We start from the raw sequence: 16,911 nt of genomic DNA, 5'->3' as shown, positions 1-16,911 counted from the left end.
TAGGAAGGGAAAATTGGAGGCCTTGTGACCCAGTCCACTCTGCCCAGTGACACTGGTGCCCTGCCTGTTCTCTCTAGGGATAGTGTACAGCTCAGGGAGGCCAAGAATGCTAAAGGAGAGAAAATAACAATCCCTCCCCAACAAACAAAATCACGCACAGCGAGGTAGAATATAAAGATTCTGGCAAGATTAGAAACTTTTCTCTACTGCAGATGCTGTCAACAAACAGGAGCCATTCCCGATCTCTATCTCCTCAAAAGAATCAGCTGCTTACCTTGGACCACCAGCCTTCCCTGCGCAGTGCGTCTCACCCGTGTTCCTGGTTTGTTCGCTGCGCACACATACACCCCAGAATGCTGCACGGACAGGTCAGAGATCATTAGGTTTCCGGTGCCCAGCACTTGGATTCCCTCCACACCAATCGGTCTGCCGTCTGTGGACACAAATATTTAGGGATTAGCTGGGATTTAATCAATGGGAAAACAGTCCTGTTTCATCTGTCATATGAAGCATCGCTGGCACACCCAGCATGGGATTAGAGAAAGGAAGGGATTAATCTCGTGTTTTTCTTAAAACAAACTACCAAGGCTGAATGATGGAAATAGTTTGGATGTTAAACATTTGGCTCATTAAATGGAAGGAACCATGATTTTGCAACCTGTAACACTGAGCCAAAGATGAAATACAAAGAGATGTGAAGAAACAAAAGGCACAAACACTACACGGGAATAGTTTACAGCCTTTTTGCTTTGAGGATGATTCTGGGTCCTATAGAAGAACCTTCTTCCTGTACTGTTTCTAATGTGGTACTGAGAGTTTAAACTGCTCAGGTTATGTCAGGCCAACAGACAAAGGATACAGATTCTTACACACTGAGGCAGTAGGTTTGAGCATTTCCAATGTGTTGGAGGTAAACTAAAACGCTGCACGACCGAATTTGTAGTTATCCCATCCAGGAAGCAGTGGCTGCACTTGTCACTGAATAATTGCCAACCTTGGCTCAGTAGGAAGCACCTTTGCATCAGAAGGTTGAGAGTTTATGGGCCGCCCCAGAAACTTGAGCACAAATTCTAGGCTGATACTTCATTACTGCACTGAGTGAGTGCTGCAATGTCAGAGGTGCCATCTTTTGGATGAGACATTAAACCAAGGCTCCGAGGCAAAGTAGTTTAATACTGACAAGTCTGAAAATCAATCTCAGAGCACTCAATAAAACAGCTCCAACTCCTCAGACATGTACAGGGTTCTTGTGGAGATAATGCATGTTACTCATTTTGACTGCACTGTTAAACTAATATCAAGAAGGGTCTCATTCAACAAGAACCTTTCTCACTCTCACTTGTAAACAAATGGAGTGATCAATATGGATAATATGATTGGAATGGAGGCTTCTGATGGCTGGAATAAAGCCATCCCACTCTGTCTGCATTTGTTGAACAATGACCCATAGCTGATTGCCCTGGTTAAACAAGTATGATTTCAAACCTCAGAAATCTCCCTCCAACCTAATGTGAACTTGCTGACCAAAGGCTTTGCACTTCTGATTATGATTTCCCTGTTCATTAAAATAAATGGTCATAAAATATCTGGTTGGTGTGCAAACAAGAATGAGACTCCCATTAAGAGAAATATTTCATAGCTTCTTCTCCAACTGCCACTTAGGCAAATTAGATTAAAATCACCTTCTGTTGGAAATAGATCAGTCTTGGGTCGGACATAGTGATTTACACCCCATCGGATTTTACTCTCTATTGGCTCCAATGGAGAGTAAATTAGGACAGGTGTAAAATAGGCATCCAGCCTGAACCCACCTCGTGTCTACCAGGTATGTGCCTTTCATGATCAGGTGTGTTAGGATAAATGACCTGATCCTTAGCTTCAGTGTCACCCCCAGATCAGCAACAATATGATTAGCTGCAGGGTTAAGCTCTCTCTAAAGATAAACTTGCATTCACATAGTGCCTTCTCAGGACATCCAGGAATGCTTTACAAACGGATGGATTATATCTGAAATGCAGTCACTGTGGCTGTGTAGCAAAGGCAACAGCCAACTGCGCACAGCAGGATCCCGCAAACAGCAAATGAATGAATGGTCGTTTAGTCTGTTTTTGAATGGTGTTGAGGGAAGAATATTAGATAGAACACCTCCATAACCTTCTTTAAATAGTGCCACAGGACTCTTTTACATGAGCAAACAGAGGATGCCTTGGTTTAACATCTTATCTGACAGACAGCACCTTCGACAATTCAAAACTTGCTCAGCACCGCACTGAGGTGTCAGCCTAGATTACACGCTCAAACCAGCAGTGGGTCTCGAATCTGCAACTCTGTAACTCAGAGGTTAAGAATTCTACCAACTGAGTCAATGTGACACGACTCTGACCCAAATGTGACTTCATTCCAAACTCAAGGCACCAGCCAATGCTGCAACTGTGTGAAATTTTCTCTCTCTCTTTACAACAGCAAACCTTCTCCGGCATCAGTTGGCGAGAGTGACAGTTTAAAGCAAATCCATGGCCCAGTACAGCAGTTTTTGTCGCAGATCTGTGTTAAATGAACTATGTGGAAACTTCCACATCCTGCTTCAGAGCAAAACCTTTTAGTTGTCAGTTTTGGCTAGTTTCAAACTCAGGAGTTAGTGGGAAAAGACAGAGGGGAGAACAAATCACCAAATTCCTTGCTTCAAAGGAATCGCTGAATTGTATAGCAATTCCACAAATGTAAAACTCTCAATTTTTTCCTTATATATAACATATGTAGAACACATACAGAGACATATACATTCACATAGATATGTTATAGAATTCTCTAGGCCATACGCTCTCTTACACATCCAAAAATCACGATTGTGTACACAGTGAGGATCTTCCAATTAGAAAATTGAATAGATTAGTGATCAGATATTAAACAAAAATCTGATGTGACAGAGACAAAATCATATTATAATATGAACTGTATCTTGGTCAATTCAATTACAGCATTTTACATTATAAATGTGTTTCCACTATAATGATATCTTCAGTATCCCCATTATAATTATATCATCATTGACTATTATATCAACCTTTAATTTAGTAATGCTCATTAATAGCTATCAGTTTGAAATATTATTTTGGGAACAAGCTGCAACTTTGTTATTTTTCACCCAACTTGATTGGAACTCGGTTTGATGTATCTGATTGAAAATTCAACAGACACCAGTGATAGGGGAGTTTACGAAAATACTGTTCAGATCTTTGGGCAGAAATTTGCGCTGAGCGGGCACCCAACCCACTCCAGCATAAAATGCCGTCGGGCGAGCATCCCGATGTCACTGCGCGCGATATTTCAGTCGGTGGGCATGTGTGGGAGTCAGCAGCACACCCGCCGACAATTAACAGGCCCTATTAACAGGCCAGTACAGTTCTAACGGAATGAAATTCTTCGCTGCCCGTCCAACTTTATGGTTGGCGGGCAGGCGAAAAGGCCAAGTGGCCTTTGGGTTTTTCAGAAACCTGGATGAGGTTTCCAACAGCAATTAAAAATTTAATAAAAATTTTTAAAATCCATTCATTACATGTCCCTGCTCATGTGACAGAGTCACATTAGGGGACATGTTTATAACATTGCTAACATTTTTATTTTTAATGTTATAAATCTTTGCCTATAAATCAGCTCTGTGCCTCAAGGAGCTTTTACTGCCCGCACCCACCCGCATGCGCAGACCTCCGTGCTCGCCCTCCTCCCGCCCCCACCCCGCCAGTGCTCAGCGTTGCTGTGTGCAATTCACACCAGCTGCCCGTTAATTGGCCAGTGAGTGTGAAATCGATGTCGGGACCCGATTGTGAGCGGCAGTCCGGACTGTTCTCAGGCCCACCCAACCAGCTAAAAACCTGGCCATAGCTTTCACAGTGAATTAACAGCTACGATGAGAATGAGTTTGAAAGGTTCCTCTAACTGTGCAATAAGTTTATCCAGTGGTTGGATCAGCAGAATCCCAGATTTTCATGTCCTTCCTGCCTTAGCTGATCTGACCTGGAATTTAATTTTTAAATATTCGATATGATGTTCTTATTCATAGTTAAATACCAAACCTCACAGCAATTTCAGTCGTGGAGAAGTAAAGATCATAGTTGCTTCCCCAGCAAGGGCTGAGGAACTGGAAGATGCAAAACTGAGGAGCAGCATCGCCACAGACAAGAGATGAATATAATTCCCACGAGTGATATTTACAGGGAAGCAGCGAGGCTAAAATGGTTGAAGAACCAGGCAAGGCTAGGACTACAAAGGTCTAGCCAAACTTAGTGGTAGGACCTCATTGTCATTCTTTTCCATTTCCTGCTTGGCAGCTAACAAAATTGGCCGGGAGGGAAAACCATCAACAGGTGAGCAGTTGGGAACCCCGAAGGGGGTCTCTGGCACTCAGGAGGGCTGAAGGTCAGTTTTGGTGCTGGGGAGGGAAGAGGGGTCATTGGGTCAGAGAATGCGGGGTGCTGAGGGGTTAGATCAGACATTGTAGTGGGAGGTCAGTTACTGGAATATGCTGAAGGCTTTCTTTCAGGGTTTGGTCGTCATGACCCACAATGAGTGCTGGAAAATGCAGTTAGCTGGTGGAGCTGGCTCTCTTCTCCCTTTCAGTGTTGAGTTTCCTAATCCTTGCATAGCCTCAGTGAACTTTAAACTGGATTCCCAAATGTGCTGTGGGAAGCCGATTTAAATATGTTAATGGAGTCTCCTGTCTCTCTAGGATGGGGCACCACAAGAGACACTAGGGGCAGAATATTGCACTTGTCGGATGGGCACATGCCCGACCCAAACGAGTGTAAAATGATGCGCGATGACGTTGGGTGAGCATCCCGACATCATCGCACATTCGCAATATTTCGGTTGGTGGGCATGCGCAGGAATTGGCAACGCACCCGCCGACAATTAACAGGCCTATTAAGGCCGTTAAAGTAATAATTACATGAAACATTTCGCTGCCCGTCCAACCTCACGGTTGGCGGGCAGGCAAAAAGGCCAAGCGGACTTAGGATTTTTTAGGAAACCTCATCCACGGGCGGGATGAGGTTTCCAACAGCAAATAAAAATTAGGTAAAATTTTTAAAAATGCATTCATAACATGTCCCTGCTCCTGCGACAGAGTCACATGGCCGGCTAGCGTGTCACAGAGTCACATGGCCGGCTAGCGTGTCACAGAGTCACATGGCCGGCTAGCGTGTCACAGAGTCACATGGCCGGCTAGCGTGTCACAGAGTCACATGGCCGGCTAGCGTGTCACAGAGTCACATGGCCGGCTAGCGTGTCACAGAGTCACATGGCCGGCTAGCGTGTCACAGAGTCACATGGCCGGCTAGCGTGAAATCCATGTCACAGAGTCACATGTGCGGACATGTTTTTAACATTGCTTAAGTTTTTAATTTTTGAGTTTATAATTCTTCAGCTCCCTGAGGCAGCTCTGTGCCTCCGGGAGCTTTCACTGCGCATACCCGCACACATGCACAGACTTCTGCGCTTGCCCTCCTCCCGCCCCCACCCCGACAGCGCTGAGCGCTGCAGCGCGTGTTTTTGGCCAACCAGCGTGAAATCCATGTCGGGGCCTGATCGCGGGCAGTACTCCCAGGCCCTCCCGCCCGACAAGGTGAAAATCCTGGCCTCAGGTAAAAAACAGCTAATGGTGGAGTGGGTCAGGGTCGCATTTACACATTTTACACATTTGACAGATTAACCCTCCCCCCATCCCTGCCCACACCAGCCCTCTCCTGTCCATCATGGGGTGCTGGAGTGGATTAATATCAAAGTCAATATTTCTGTGTCTATACACCTTTCAGTATTTCTGCCTGAGCGCATCTGCCTTAGTGCATTTATCTCAATGTTTCTGAGTTCGAATCACCTGGCTTGTATGTCTCACCCAATGTATCTCTGTTGGTTTATGACCTGAAGTGTGGGAGGGAGTGAATCACTTGCTGGGTGTTGATTCTTTAATATTCTACCAGTTCTTATTAGGCAAATAGAACATTGTCTCTTGCATCCCAATTAGATTTTAAAGGTGGACTTGTCGTGTACTGACCACAATTTCACACATCTCAAAATGTTAACAGCTCCTTGTACTTACAGACCAGAGCAAACCACTGATCAAGGTAACTTGTGCTCCATGTTATGAGGAGATGGTGGTTAATGTCATTGGCCTACTAATCCCAAGGCCCAGGCTAATGCTCTGGGGACATGGGTTCGATTCCCACCAAGACAGCTGGTGAACTTTAAATTTAGTTAATAAATCTGGAATCGAAAGCTAGTCTCTAACTGTCATAAAAACCCATATGGTTCAGTAATGTTCCTTTAGGGAAGGAAATCTGCATCCAGCAATGTGGTTAACTCTTACCTGCCCACTGAAATGGCCTAGCAAGCCGCTCAGTGCAAGGGCAGTTAGGGGTGGGTAACAAATGCTGGACTTGCCAGCGATGCCCACATTCCAATGAAGAATAAAGAAAAAACACGATGGCAATCAAACACTTTATTCTCTCGGTTTGTGGTGCATTGATACCTGAGATGGAGGCAAGTGAGTTTTGAGCCAAATCCCAGGGCTTAAAGTTAAGAGCAGAATGATAGTTGGAGTCTGTTACATTTCAATAAGATGCATGAATGCAAAGCTGCTTAGTTATTATAAATTCACCAGCACAAAAAGTCAATGAGGATTTGCTATTACTCTATTAGAGTCCTTCTTGCTCCTGAACTATGCCAGCTCTGTCTAAATAAAACCTCCAGGACCACACCCTGTGGCTCTACATCATCACTTATACCCTGGAGTTTGGGCTGCAGTAATGATGATCAGCGTCCATTTCATGCTGAAAAACATACGTATTGACAAAACTGGACAAATGCTGAGAAATTCACTTCTCCAGGTACACTGAGGATGACGCATTGTTACAGGTGTAGATAGTGCAAGTGGATTGAAAAAATGACACTGTAACAGATGCCTGGAGGCCGGTGTACTGAGATACAGGGACAGCAATGTGGATATGTCAAGCAGCTGCACAGAGTCTATAAAACTTTTGGTGCCCATTTGTTTGGCTGTGACTCGCAGTCCAAATTCTCCTCTTCTGGGGAAGCACATGGTCTCCAGTCAGACCCAGTTCAGGCTTTGTCTAATCATAAAGCACAACCTTGAAGGACAGATATGGCCCACGATTAATCCAGTTCCTTCTCAGGAACGTGTTTCTTGGCTCCCATCATGTCGTTCACATGCACATTAAAAAATGATGGTTATTAGCCCTAACACTGCGGTTGTGTTGACTTTGCTAACAATACGGTGTCATCCATTACTTCATATGTTTAATTATCAAGCATTTCCCAAAGTAATTTAACATGAAATATTCATTCTCCACACACTCTACTGGAACAGAATGAAGGGGCATTCTCCCTTTACCTAAGTGAATCTGACACTATATTAACACAAAATGAAGGGTATATTACCCCTTTGCCTGATAACATTGCACTTGTACCAATACAGAATAATTACTGGATGTGATGTTCCTTTAAAAGCCTTCCTTTCACTCTGCCCATTCCCCGCAGGTGTATGACTCAGCCAGAGCCCCAACAGACCAAGAACTACTGAGAAGAAAATGCTCACCGAGGCGGCTCCAGGAAACGATCGGCCGAGGGTTCCCGGTCGCAACACATTCCAGGACAGCTGTTTGGTGCACAGTCAGTGTGAGGTTCTCGGGACCTACCAGGATTGTTGGCTCCTTATAAACATTTGAGTGTGATCCTGAGGAAGAAGACAAATAAAGTGAATAAAGAAAGACTTGCATTTATATAGCACTTGTTATGACCATCTGACAACTCCAGGAGCTTTTACAGCCAATGAGGCGCTATCATATTGTAGATACTGTTGTAATGTAGGAAACACAGCAGCTAAGTTGTGTACAGCAAGATCCCACAAACATAATGATAGTGAGCAGATAATCTATTTCTGTGATGTTGATCAAGGGATAAATATTGGCCAGGATGTCAGGGATAATTCCCCTTCCCTTCTTCAAAATAGTGCCAAGATCTTCACATCCACCAGGGCAGCCAGATGGGGCCTCGGTTAATGTTTTGTCTGAAGGATGGCACCTCCAAAAATGCAGCACTCCCGCGGTACTACACTGGAGCGTCAGCCTTGACTTCTGTGCTCAAATCCTGGAGTGGGGCTTGAATCCCGAACCTTGTGACTTGGAGATGAGCCACCAACTCAGGCACAGCTGAGGGTTCAATAGCACATTCAAGCACAAGACAATAGAAACTGCAGCAAAACCTTGGCTCCTTGGGGCTTGCCTGTTTTCCTGTGTGGGGCCAGAGAGGAACTCCTGACAAAGGAATCCTGAATTGGTAAGTGATGCCTTTTATTTAAACCCCAGAAGGTAAATGGGGATGAAATCATCAAAGGGTGAAGATAAGCACTGGGTCCGATGTCCTGTTTCCGTCCTCAGTACTTAAACATGAAGATGTCAAGTCAATTCTGTGTCATACCACTCAGTGAGAAAGTAGATACAAAAGAATAAAATGCAATGGGGGTAGAAAATTCTAAAAACTTCAGGCGACTAAAAGATGCACTCAAATCATCACGAAGGAAACTGAAGCTTTAGTTTTGCCCAGTTGAATTCATGTAGTGAGTCAGATTCCCATTTGTCATTCCTGAGCTACTGCTGTAACACAGTGAACAGTTGTGCGATTCACCCAGTTCTGTGTGAGGAAGTTGGGGGGGGGGGTGGGGTGGTCGTGTGGGGGTAGTGGGGTTGGTAATAGACCAAATCACCCAAAGTGCATTAATATCAATCAATGCAATGGCACCAGATTTCCATCTGACAACTGCAAACAATCAAAAGGTCCAGGACCCAACAGCACAAGGAATGTCAAAGGGGGAGAGTAAGTTATGGAGATCACTCTCTTGAAACAGGAACAAAATAGCTGATAAATATACATGTGCTTCTGAGTGGCTATGGACTGTTGGGTCTACAGACTGGCACTGTAATTTGGCTGAATGAAATAAACAGACTTGCATTTCTATAGCACCTTTCAAATCCTCAGGATAGCCCAAAGTGCTTTACAGCCAATGAAGTACTTTTCAAGTGTAGTTACTGTTGTAATGTAGGAAACACAGCAGCCAATCATTACAAAGCAAGCTCCCAGAAACAGCAATGTGTTAATGACCAGATGATCTATTTGGTTATGGAGGAATAGAAAAATGGTCAGGGCACTGGGGATAATTCTCCTTTGAAGTTGTGCCATGGGATCTATTACATCCACCTGAGAGAGCAGGCGGAGCCTCAGTTTAATGTCTCATTTGAAAGACAGCATCTCTAATAGTGCTGCACTCCCTCAGTACAGTGCTTGGAGGATGGACTTTAATGGACTCACCCCCCCCCCCGCCCCCCACCAACCCCCAACCCCCATCCCCAGAGGTGAGTTCCAAGGCAGGGGGGTTGTTTGACTGAGTGAGAGGGTGCAAGGTGGGGATCCTGCTGCCTTCCTGCCTCCCCCGATTATGTCAATTAATTCCCACTTGAGGGCCCCATCCATACCCAGGGTGGGTGGGGGCCTCACCATTTGGGGAGACCGACATGCAAACCATGGCCTTCTGGGAGGGGAGTCCCTCATTCAAAGGCATTTAGTACCTGATCAAAGGACCAGACAGCGAGAGAAGGGAGGCCACTGAGAGCCACCCCCTGCCCTCTCCTCTGATCTCCCCTCCCAACCTCGCTGCCAACTTCCTCCCTGTTACCCCCATCCCACCCTTTACTTATCTTTGTGCGGGGATCTAACGATGAACTCTGGTGAAGGCCCAGGTATATTACCAATAGCAGCCACCGCTCCCGGTGGCACAGGAGGTAATGGCGAGCTGCCAGCCTCTGATTGGCCGGTAGCTCTCGGGGGCGGGATTGGAGTCAGGAGCCTGGGCAGCAAGGTTCCCGCTGCCAATGAGGGACTTATTGCCCTCAGGGCTGCCAGAGATCAGGTTGGGGGGTTTGCTGACAGTTTTGATGGTGAATGTCAGCCACCCCTGCCAGACCTCATTTTCCGCCTGGACTGTCAGCCCAGATTTTTGCTCTCAAGTTATTGGAGTCGGAATTTAACCCACAACCTTCTGATTCTGAGGCAAGAATGCTACCAACTGAGCCATGGCTGACATCGGTGATAGTGTAAAATGGATGCTATTGATTCTGCCACCCATTATACATCTCACCTGCTGCCTTCAGTGGAAATGAAAACCAGGCGAGGTTTCTGACAGGTATCTGAATTAACATCGTATTGGTATCAGGGTGTTACACCTTCAGTCAGAGTCAAAACGATTCCCATTCAGGTTTCTGAAGTCAGTTCCAGCATCAGGTGTGTCTCAGTGCAGTCAGCATTGAGACACGCTTAGCTGAGAATCACAGGCCGGAGGGTTAAAATTGAGCCATTATTTTTTCAACCGCTTTCCTCCTCCGAGCCTTGAGATGCGGAAGTGCCCCCACCCCACCCCACCTCAGCTGAGGTTGGATTTGCTGCAATTTTCTTTTCACTCTTTGCTTTTCATTTTCAGATGTTCTGCAGGATCTTTGTCATCTCAATCACCAGCTTGAACTGTCAGGGCCATCAGATCAGTCATCTGCTCTCAGAGTCTCCGCAAAACCTTCACTGCTCCCTGCTGAGCCATGTATGAGCATGTCCCAGGTTGATTCATCAAACCCCCCCCGCCCCTCTCCATCTCTCATGAACACCTCCAGCTGATTTTTCCCAACCCTAGGGTGGCAGGCTAGAAGGCAGAGGGTTGCCAGGAAAATAGAGGGGTGCCACTCGGGAGACTCCCCGATGCATGCTCGCTCCTGGGGTAGTTTCCGGCTTGTGGACCAGTTGCCTGCTCGATGGAGGGGGGGCCGCCCAATGAAGTAACTGAGGCCCCAAACAGGGGCTATTTCTCATGTTCCCAGCATTTTGCCAGCAGCGAAGCAGCTTCCCCCCCCAACCCCTCGCCACTGCCACATGTAAAGGCCACCAGCTTATTGGGGGCGGCAGGCTGAGGAAGGTGTTGGGTACCCTAGGAGACAGAGGCTCCATCCTCTGAAAAGGAGGCCGTGGGTATCAAAGGGTGCCCCCATAAACCCCACAATCCAAGCAGAGGGGTTTCCCTTTCGATCTGAGGGGCCTCTCAAATGATTATTTATCTTTTATGCTCCAAAGGTGCCTCCATTTTGAGGTGCCCTCATGTTCTACTACCTGCCTCAGCAGCACTCACCTCTCTCAGTGGGTCTGCCTAGGCTCCAGAGCTGTGGGCCTCCCGCTTGACCATCGGGGGGGCACCTGCCAGCTCGGAGGCAGCCAATGAGGAGGCCAGCTCCAGGGATATCTCTGCTCCAGTCTCTTTGCTGGCAAGTGCATGCTTGGGGCCCCCATTTGATCCTGACGTTGGAGTCCCAAAGCCCACGGGGACGTTCAGCCCCTTCTTCTCTATTCCATACTTCCTTCAGGTTGCTCACATTAGGTTACCTTCTGATGAACTGCGGGAAGTAAACACTTGTTGGTGTACCGACGCATTGTCCCACTAACAGGCATCCTTGAAAACCTAGGTTTAAGTTGCCTACAGCACACGCCAATCAGCAGAACGGGGACACTGAGTCTCTCCTGTAGTTCTGGAGCTGTGAGGTGTGATAAATGAAATTTGAGATGCTGCACTTCACCACAAATCAATCTAACCAAATACTAAAAAGGTACCAATTGGAAGTGGATAAAATTTGCAGAGAGCATTTTAAAATAATGAAACTGTAGAATCTTCACTTGGTAAATTAAAGTCGCATTGCTGTCAAGCCCATCCAATCATTTGAATTATTTATGCCGCCTGAAATGTTGTGGTACCGGGAGCACGATAAGCAAACATCAGCATGTTTAACCCTGTCTATGGGCTGCTGGGGTCGACAAGTAAGGCTTGAATAATAAACATCAACACGATCGCCATCAATTCTCATCTGAAGCTCTTTCAGACTAATAGCGACTAGTTAAATGTCAAAGCTACGATATTGTGATTCATCTGACACCAAGATCAAAAACAAATCCTGACGTCAAAATGAGAATCTCTAGGTCTGAGGGGACACAGTATAACCTGCACCAAAATACACAAAGGAAGCATTGCCTTTTCATGTATGAACTGTTTGATGCTGAAGCTCACTAGTGGTGACAGTCCTGCTCCATTCCATCGAGGAGTGGGGTACTCCCTCAGTTGACATATGTGCTGCCTAATGTCAGACTGCACAAAACCACGGGGCCAGTTTTCCGGGAGATCCCATTGCTCACCTCCCCCTCGCTGGAAAAGTCACTCTTGAGCTGACCAACTTTAACAAGGGCTGCCCTGCGGTGATAATACGCCGGGGGCGACTTTGACAAGCTGAGAACGGGACTTCCGCCCATCAGGGGAAGGAGGTCCTGCCCTCAAGGGCTGCCAGCCAATCAAATTGGCCCGCAGCTCAGGCCTCCTAGCAGCGCCACAGCTCAATAGTGGCTGCTGCTGGGACTACAAGCAGTGCCAAGAAAAAGGGTCACGGACGCCGGGCTGAAAGATGGGTCTGGGGTTTTTGGTCGGGGAGGGATTGGGGACCTGGGGGTGGGGGGGGTGGGGTGGGGGCTGTGGTGTGGGGATTGAGCGGGGAAGGTGTCAGGTTCTGGAAGCCAGAGGGGGGGAAGGCACAAAGGGTTATGGGGGTACCATGTTGGCGGGATCCTCCGACGGGCACAGGGCACCACGCAAAAGATGTAACGCCCCCGTTCCTCCCCATCTTTTAGCCCGAGTTGGTGAAAAAGCAGGTTGGCCTCCTCATTCTGCCTTCCCCAGCCGCACAGATTACTGCAGCAGAGGTGGGCACAGGACTTTAGCTGTCCATTAATTGGCCAGTTAAGAGCCTCAACGGGCCTAAAGGTGGACTGATCCCCTACCCAAACATCATATTATGGGAGACAGCTCGGAGGTGGGCGGGAGGGTAGTGGGCTATAGTGGGCTAGCCACCCAGCCTATTTTACACGACCCCCCCCTCCCCCCATCACCTGCAATCACACCAGAAAGGGGGGGGGGCATAAAATTCAGCTGCATACAGCCAAGAAAGATCCCAAGGTCAATTCCTAGTCCATGCGGAATAAGGTTGTTTCAACAACAACTAGTTGCATTTAGATAGCGTCTTTAACATAGTAAAACGCCCCAAGGCGCTTCCAAGGAGCTTGGTGCCCATTAGGTGATATTTGGTCAGGGATCTTGAAGGAGGACCGGGAGGAAGAGTGACAGAGACATTTGGGTGGGGAATTCCAGGGCTTAGGGCCAAGGTAGCTGAAAACAGCAGGAAAAAATCAGATGCTGAAAATCTGAAATAAAAACAGAAAATGCCGGAAATACTCAGCAGGTCCGGCAGCATCTGTGTAGAGAGAGAAAAACAAAGTTAATGTTACAGGTCGATGATCTTTCCAGTTCAGATGAAAGATCATCAGCCTGAAACGTTAACCCTGTTTCTCTCTCCACAGATGCTGCCTGACCTGCTGAGTATTTCCAGCATTTTCTGTTTTTATTATAGCTGAAAATACGGCTGCCAATGACGCAGCGAATTAGAGTAGGGGATATGTGCAAGAGGTCAGATATGGAGGAGTGCAGAGATTTTGAAGAGTTTGTAGGGCTATTGAAGGTTTAAGAGATAGGGACGGGCCAGCCATTGTGAGATTTGAAAACAAGGATGTGAACTTAAAGCTGAGGTGTTGCCAGGCCATCAGCCAGTGAGTACAGACCTCAGCAGGGATAAGCTGCAACTAACATCAGCATCCCAGATGAAATTGGAATGGGGAAAGAAATCAATTAAGTTCCAAATCATTGTTCCATCCTGCTGGAAAGTGCATGTTTTTTAATTCATTCATTGGATGTGAGCGTCACTGGCTGGGCCAGCATTTATTGCCCATCCCTAATTGCCCCTGAGAAGGTGGTGGTGAGCTGATTTCTTGAACCATTGCAGTCCATGTGGCGTAGGTACACCCACAGTGCTGTAACGGAGGGAGTTCCAGGATTTTGACCCAGTGACAGTGAAGGAACAGCGATATATTTCCAAGTCAGGATGGTGAGTGGCTTGGAGGGGAACCTCCAGGTGTTGGTGTTCCCATGTATCTGCTGCCCTTGTCCTTCTAGATGGAAGTGGTCGTGGGTTTGGAAGGTGCTGTTTCAGAAGCCTTGGTGAGTTTCTGAAGTGCATTTTGTAGATGGTACACACTGCTGCTACTGTGCCGGTGGTGGGGGGAGTGAATGTTTGTGGATGTGGTGCCAATCAAGTGGGCTGCTTTGTCCTGGACAGTGTCCAGCTACTTGAGTGTTCTGGGAGCTGCATTCATCCAGGCAAGTGGCGAGTATTCTATCACACTCCTGACTTATGTCTTGTAGATGGTGGACAGGCTTTGGGGAGTCCGGAAGTGAGTTACTCGTCACAGGATTCCTAGCCTCTGACCTACTCTTGTAGCCACAGTATTTATATGGCTAGTCCAGTTCAGTTTCTGGTCAGTGGTAACCCGCAGGATGTTGATAGTGGGGGATTCAGTGATGGTAATGGCATTGGACGTCAAGGGGCAATGGTTAGATTCTCTCTTGTTGGAGATGGTCATTGCCTGGCACTTGTGTGGCACGAATCTTACTTGCCACTGGTCAACCCAAGCCTGGGTATTGTCCAGGACTTGCTGCATTTGGACATGGACTGCTTCAGTGTCTGAGGAGCTATGAATGGTGCTAAACATTGTGCAATCATCAGCGAACGTGAACATCCCCAGTTCTGTTAATGGATCTTGGATGCAGAAGCACCAGGACTCACTGTGATATACCCTGTACTGCAATAGCTCATTGGTGCTTAGTGTCAGTTGGCAGCACTCCTACCTCTGAGTCACAAGGTGCTGGGTTCAAGTCCCACTCCAGGACTTGTGCACAAAAATCAAGGCTGACTCCCTAGTGCAGTACTGAGGGAGTGCTGCCCTACCAGAAGTGCTGCCTATCAGGTGTTGGCTTTTGGATCTTAAACTGAGGCCTTTTCTGCTCTCTTAGGTGGACATAAAAGAAGAAGAGCAGGAAAGTTATCTCCAGTGTCCAGCCCAATATTTATCCGTCAACAGATTATCTGGTCATTATACATTGCTGTTTGTGGGAGCTTGCTGTGTGCAAATTGATTGCTGCATTTCCTACACTACAACAGTGGCTACACTTCAAAGATACTACATTGACTGTAAAGAGTTTTGAGATGCCTGGTGGTCAGGAAAGACGCTATATAAATGCAAGTCTTTCTTTCGCGTAAGGTTCTAGTTTAAGACTATCTCCTGAAGACTGTTCTCCTGAAGTTCACCTTGTCAGTTGCAACACCCAGTAAAATCATCGCAGAAACCAAGTAATGTGTCTATAACCAACAAGGTTGCACTGTCAATGCACCATATTAACTGGGGGTGGGCACTAAGACCCAGGAAGAACAATAGATCATCATCACCAACGGTCTAAAAATACTCAGCGGTTTTACATTCAGCTGGACACCAGCTACAGGGTCCAATGGTCAAAGGTCAATATGAAAGCCGCTGTGAGGCGTGAGAGAGGTACTGAAGGGTCACTTGTGGCATCCCACATCAGATTCGGGAGAGGGGAGAGAATCAGAGTAGGATAAACAATCTGTTTGTGGGCCTGTATTAGGAGAGTAGGAGAATGCTGCTCTCATCTAGCCACATTCACTCACACACTGGTGACCGCTTCCATTTTAATGCTCTTTTCAAACAGACATCACAAAGTTAGTTCTCTGCGGATTCTGTTCTGTCAGCAGTGGAATAGCAAGCTTTTATGTGACATTGAATATAAGAAGACAATTTTCTAGGCCACGTGAACAGTTCTGTTTGTGCCTGGCCAGGCAATGAATCCAGATTATGAATATTAATGATTTGGTAATGCGCTGCGTTCATCTTTGAAATTCTAATATTAGAAACAATTAAGCACTGCTCTCAAATCAAATACCTCAGGGAATTAGGTAAGTGCAGATTTGATGAGATGCATTCTGACAGAGCTAATATGAACCCTCCTGTAAAAGTGGCTCACCAAGAAGCCCTCCCCCCTCAATAACCCATGCCTGAAGGGTCCTGAATATACGCAGCTATGCAACTGTGCCATGCACAAGATATGCAAATCACACAGTATCAAATGGCACCAGATTCCAGCTGTGTTGGAGAACTCAAAGTTCTGGGCCGTGTCAGTCGTTGGGCTTTATCAGAGAGCCTCAGGCAATGGGCTCTGCCACAATAACCCAGTTAACAGCCATACCTGAGACTCAGGGATCTGGGTGCATCTTTAGACTGACTTTCTTTCTCAGGAGAGTGTCCTTGTCTGGGTCCAGGACCTGAGGAAGAGTCTCAGAAGCTGGCAGTTCATTTTATTTTTTTCTGTCAACAATTTGCATGTGGAGAAACAGTACTAACCTGACACAGTAAGACTGGCTTCTTCACTATGTCTTGTGTCGGCAGTGTTAGCTGCCACACACTGGTATATTCCACTGTCTTCTTCTCCCACTCGTGTAATCTGAAGGACCCCCGTGGGCAGAAAGGTGAACCTGAAAGATAAATAAGGCAGTTGAGTAACTTGTCCAATATTGAGAAAATGAGCTTCCATTTTATCATGAAGTCAGCCTGTCCTGTCCAAACCCACAACCACTACCACCTAGAATGAGAAGGGTGGGAGAGGTATGGGAACACCGCCACCTGCAAGTTCCCCTCCAAGCCACCACCATCCTGACTTGGGACTATATCGCTGGGAACTCCCTCCCTAACAGCACTGAGGGTGTACCTACGCCACAGGGACTGCAGTGGTTCAAGAAGGCAGCTCACCACCACCTTCTCAAGGGCGATTAGAAATGGACAACAAATGTTGGCCTTGCCAGCGAC

The 16,911-nt window shown here is 46.8% G+C and overlaps 1 protein-coding gene across 1 annotated transcript in view; it reads right to left on the bottom strand.

The window, feature by feature from the left end:
- igdcc3 (immunoglobulin superfamily, DCC subclass, member 3) overlaps positions 1-16,911 on the bottom strand; it is a 131,082-nt gene that overhangs the window by 34,327 nt on the left and 79,844 nt on the right. Inside the window, exons 4-6 of the mRNA XM_078529958.1 lie at positions 16,450-16,580; positions 7,610-7,747; positions 275-433 (exon numbers count right to left, since the gene is read on the bottom strand). Of these exons, the coding sequence (XP_078386084.1) occupies positions 275-433; positions 7,610-7,747; positions 16,450-16,580 (428 nt within the window). The remainder of the gene's footprint in view (positions 1-274; positions 434-7,609; positions 7,748-16,449; positions 16,581-16,911) is intronic.

The sequence above is a fragment of the Cetorhinus maximus genome, chromosome 26, assembly GCF_964194155.1.
Source record: "Cetorhinus maximus chromosome 26, sCetMax3.hap1.1, whole genome shotgun sequence".
NCBI lineage: Eukaryota > Metazoa > Chordata > Chondrichthyes > Lamniformes > Cetorhinidae > Cetorhinus > Cetorhinus maximus.
Note: the sequence above shows the minus strand (reverse complement) of the source record. Positions and strands in the feature narration are given on the sequence as shown.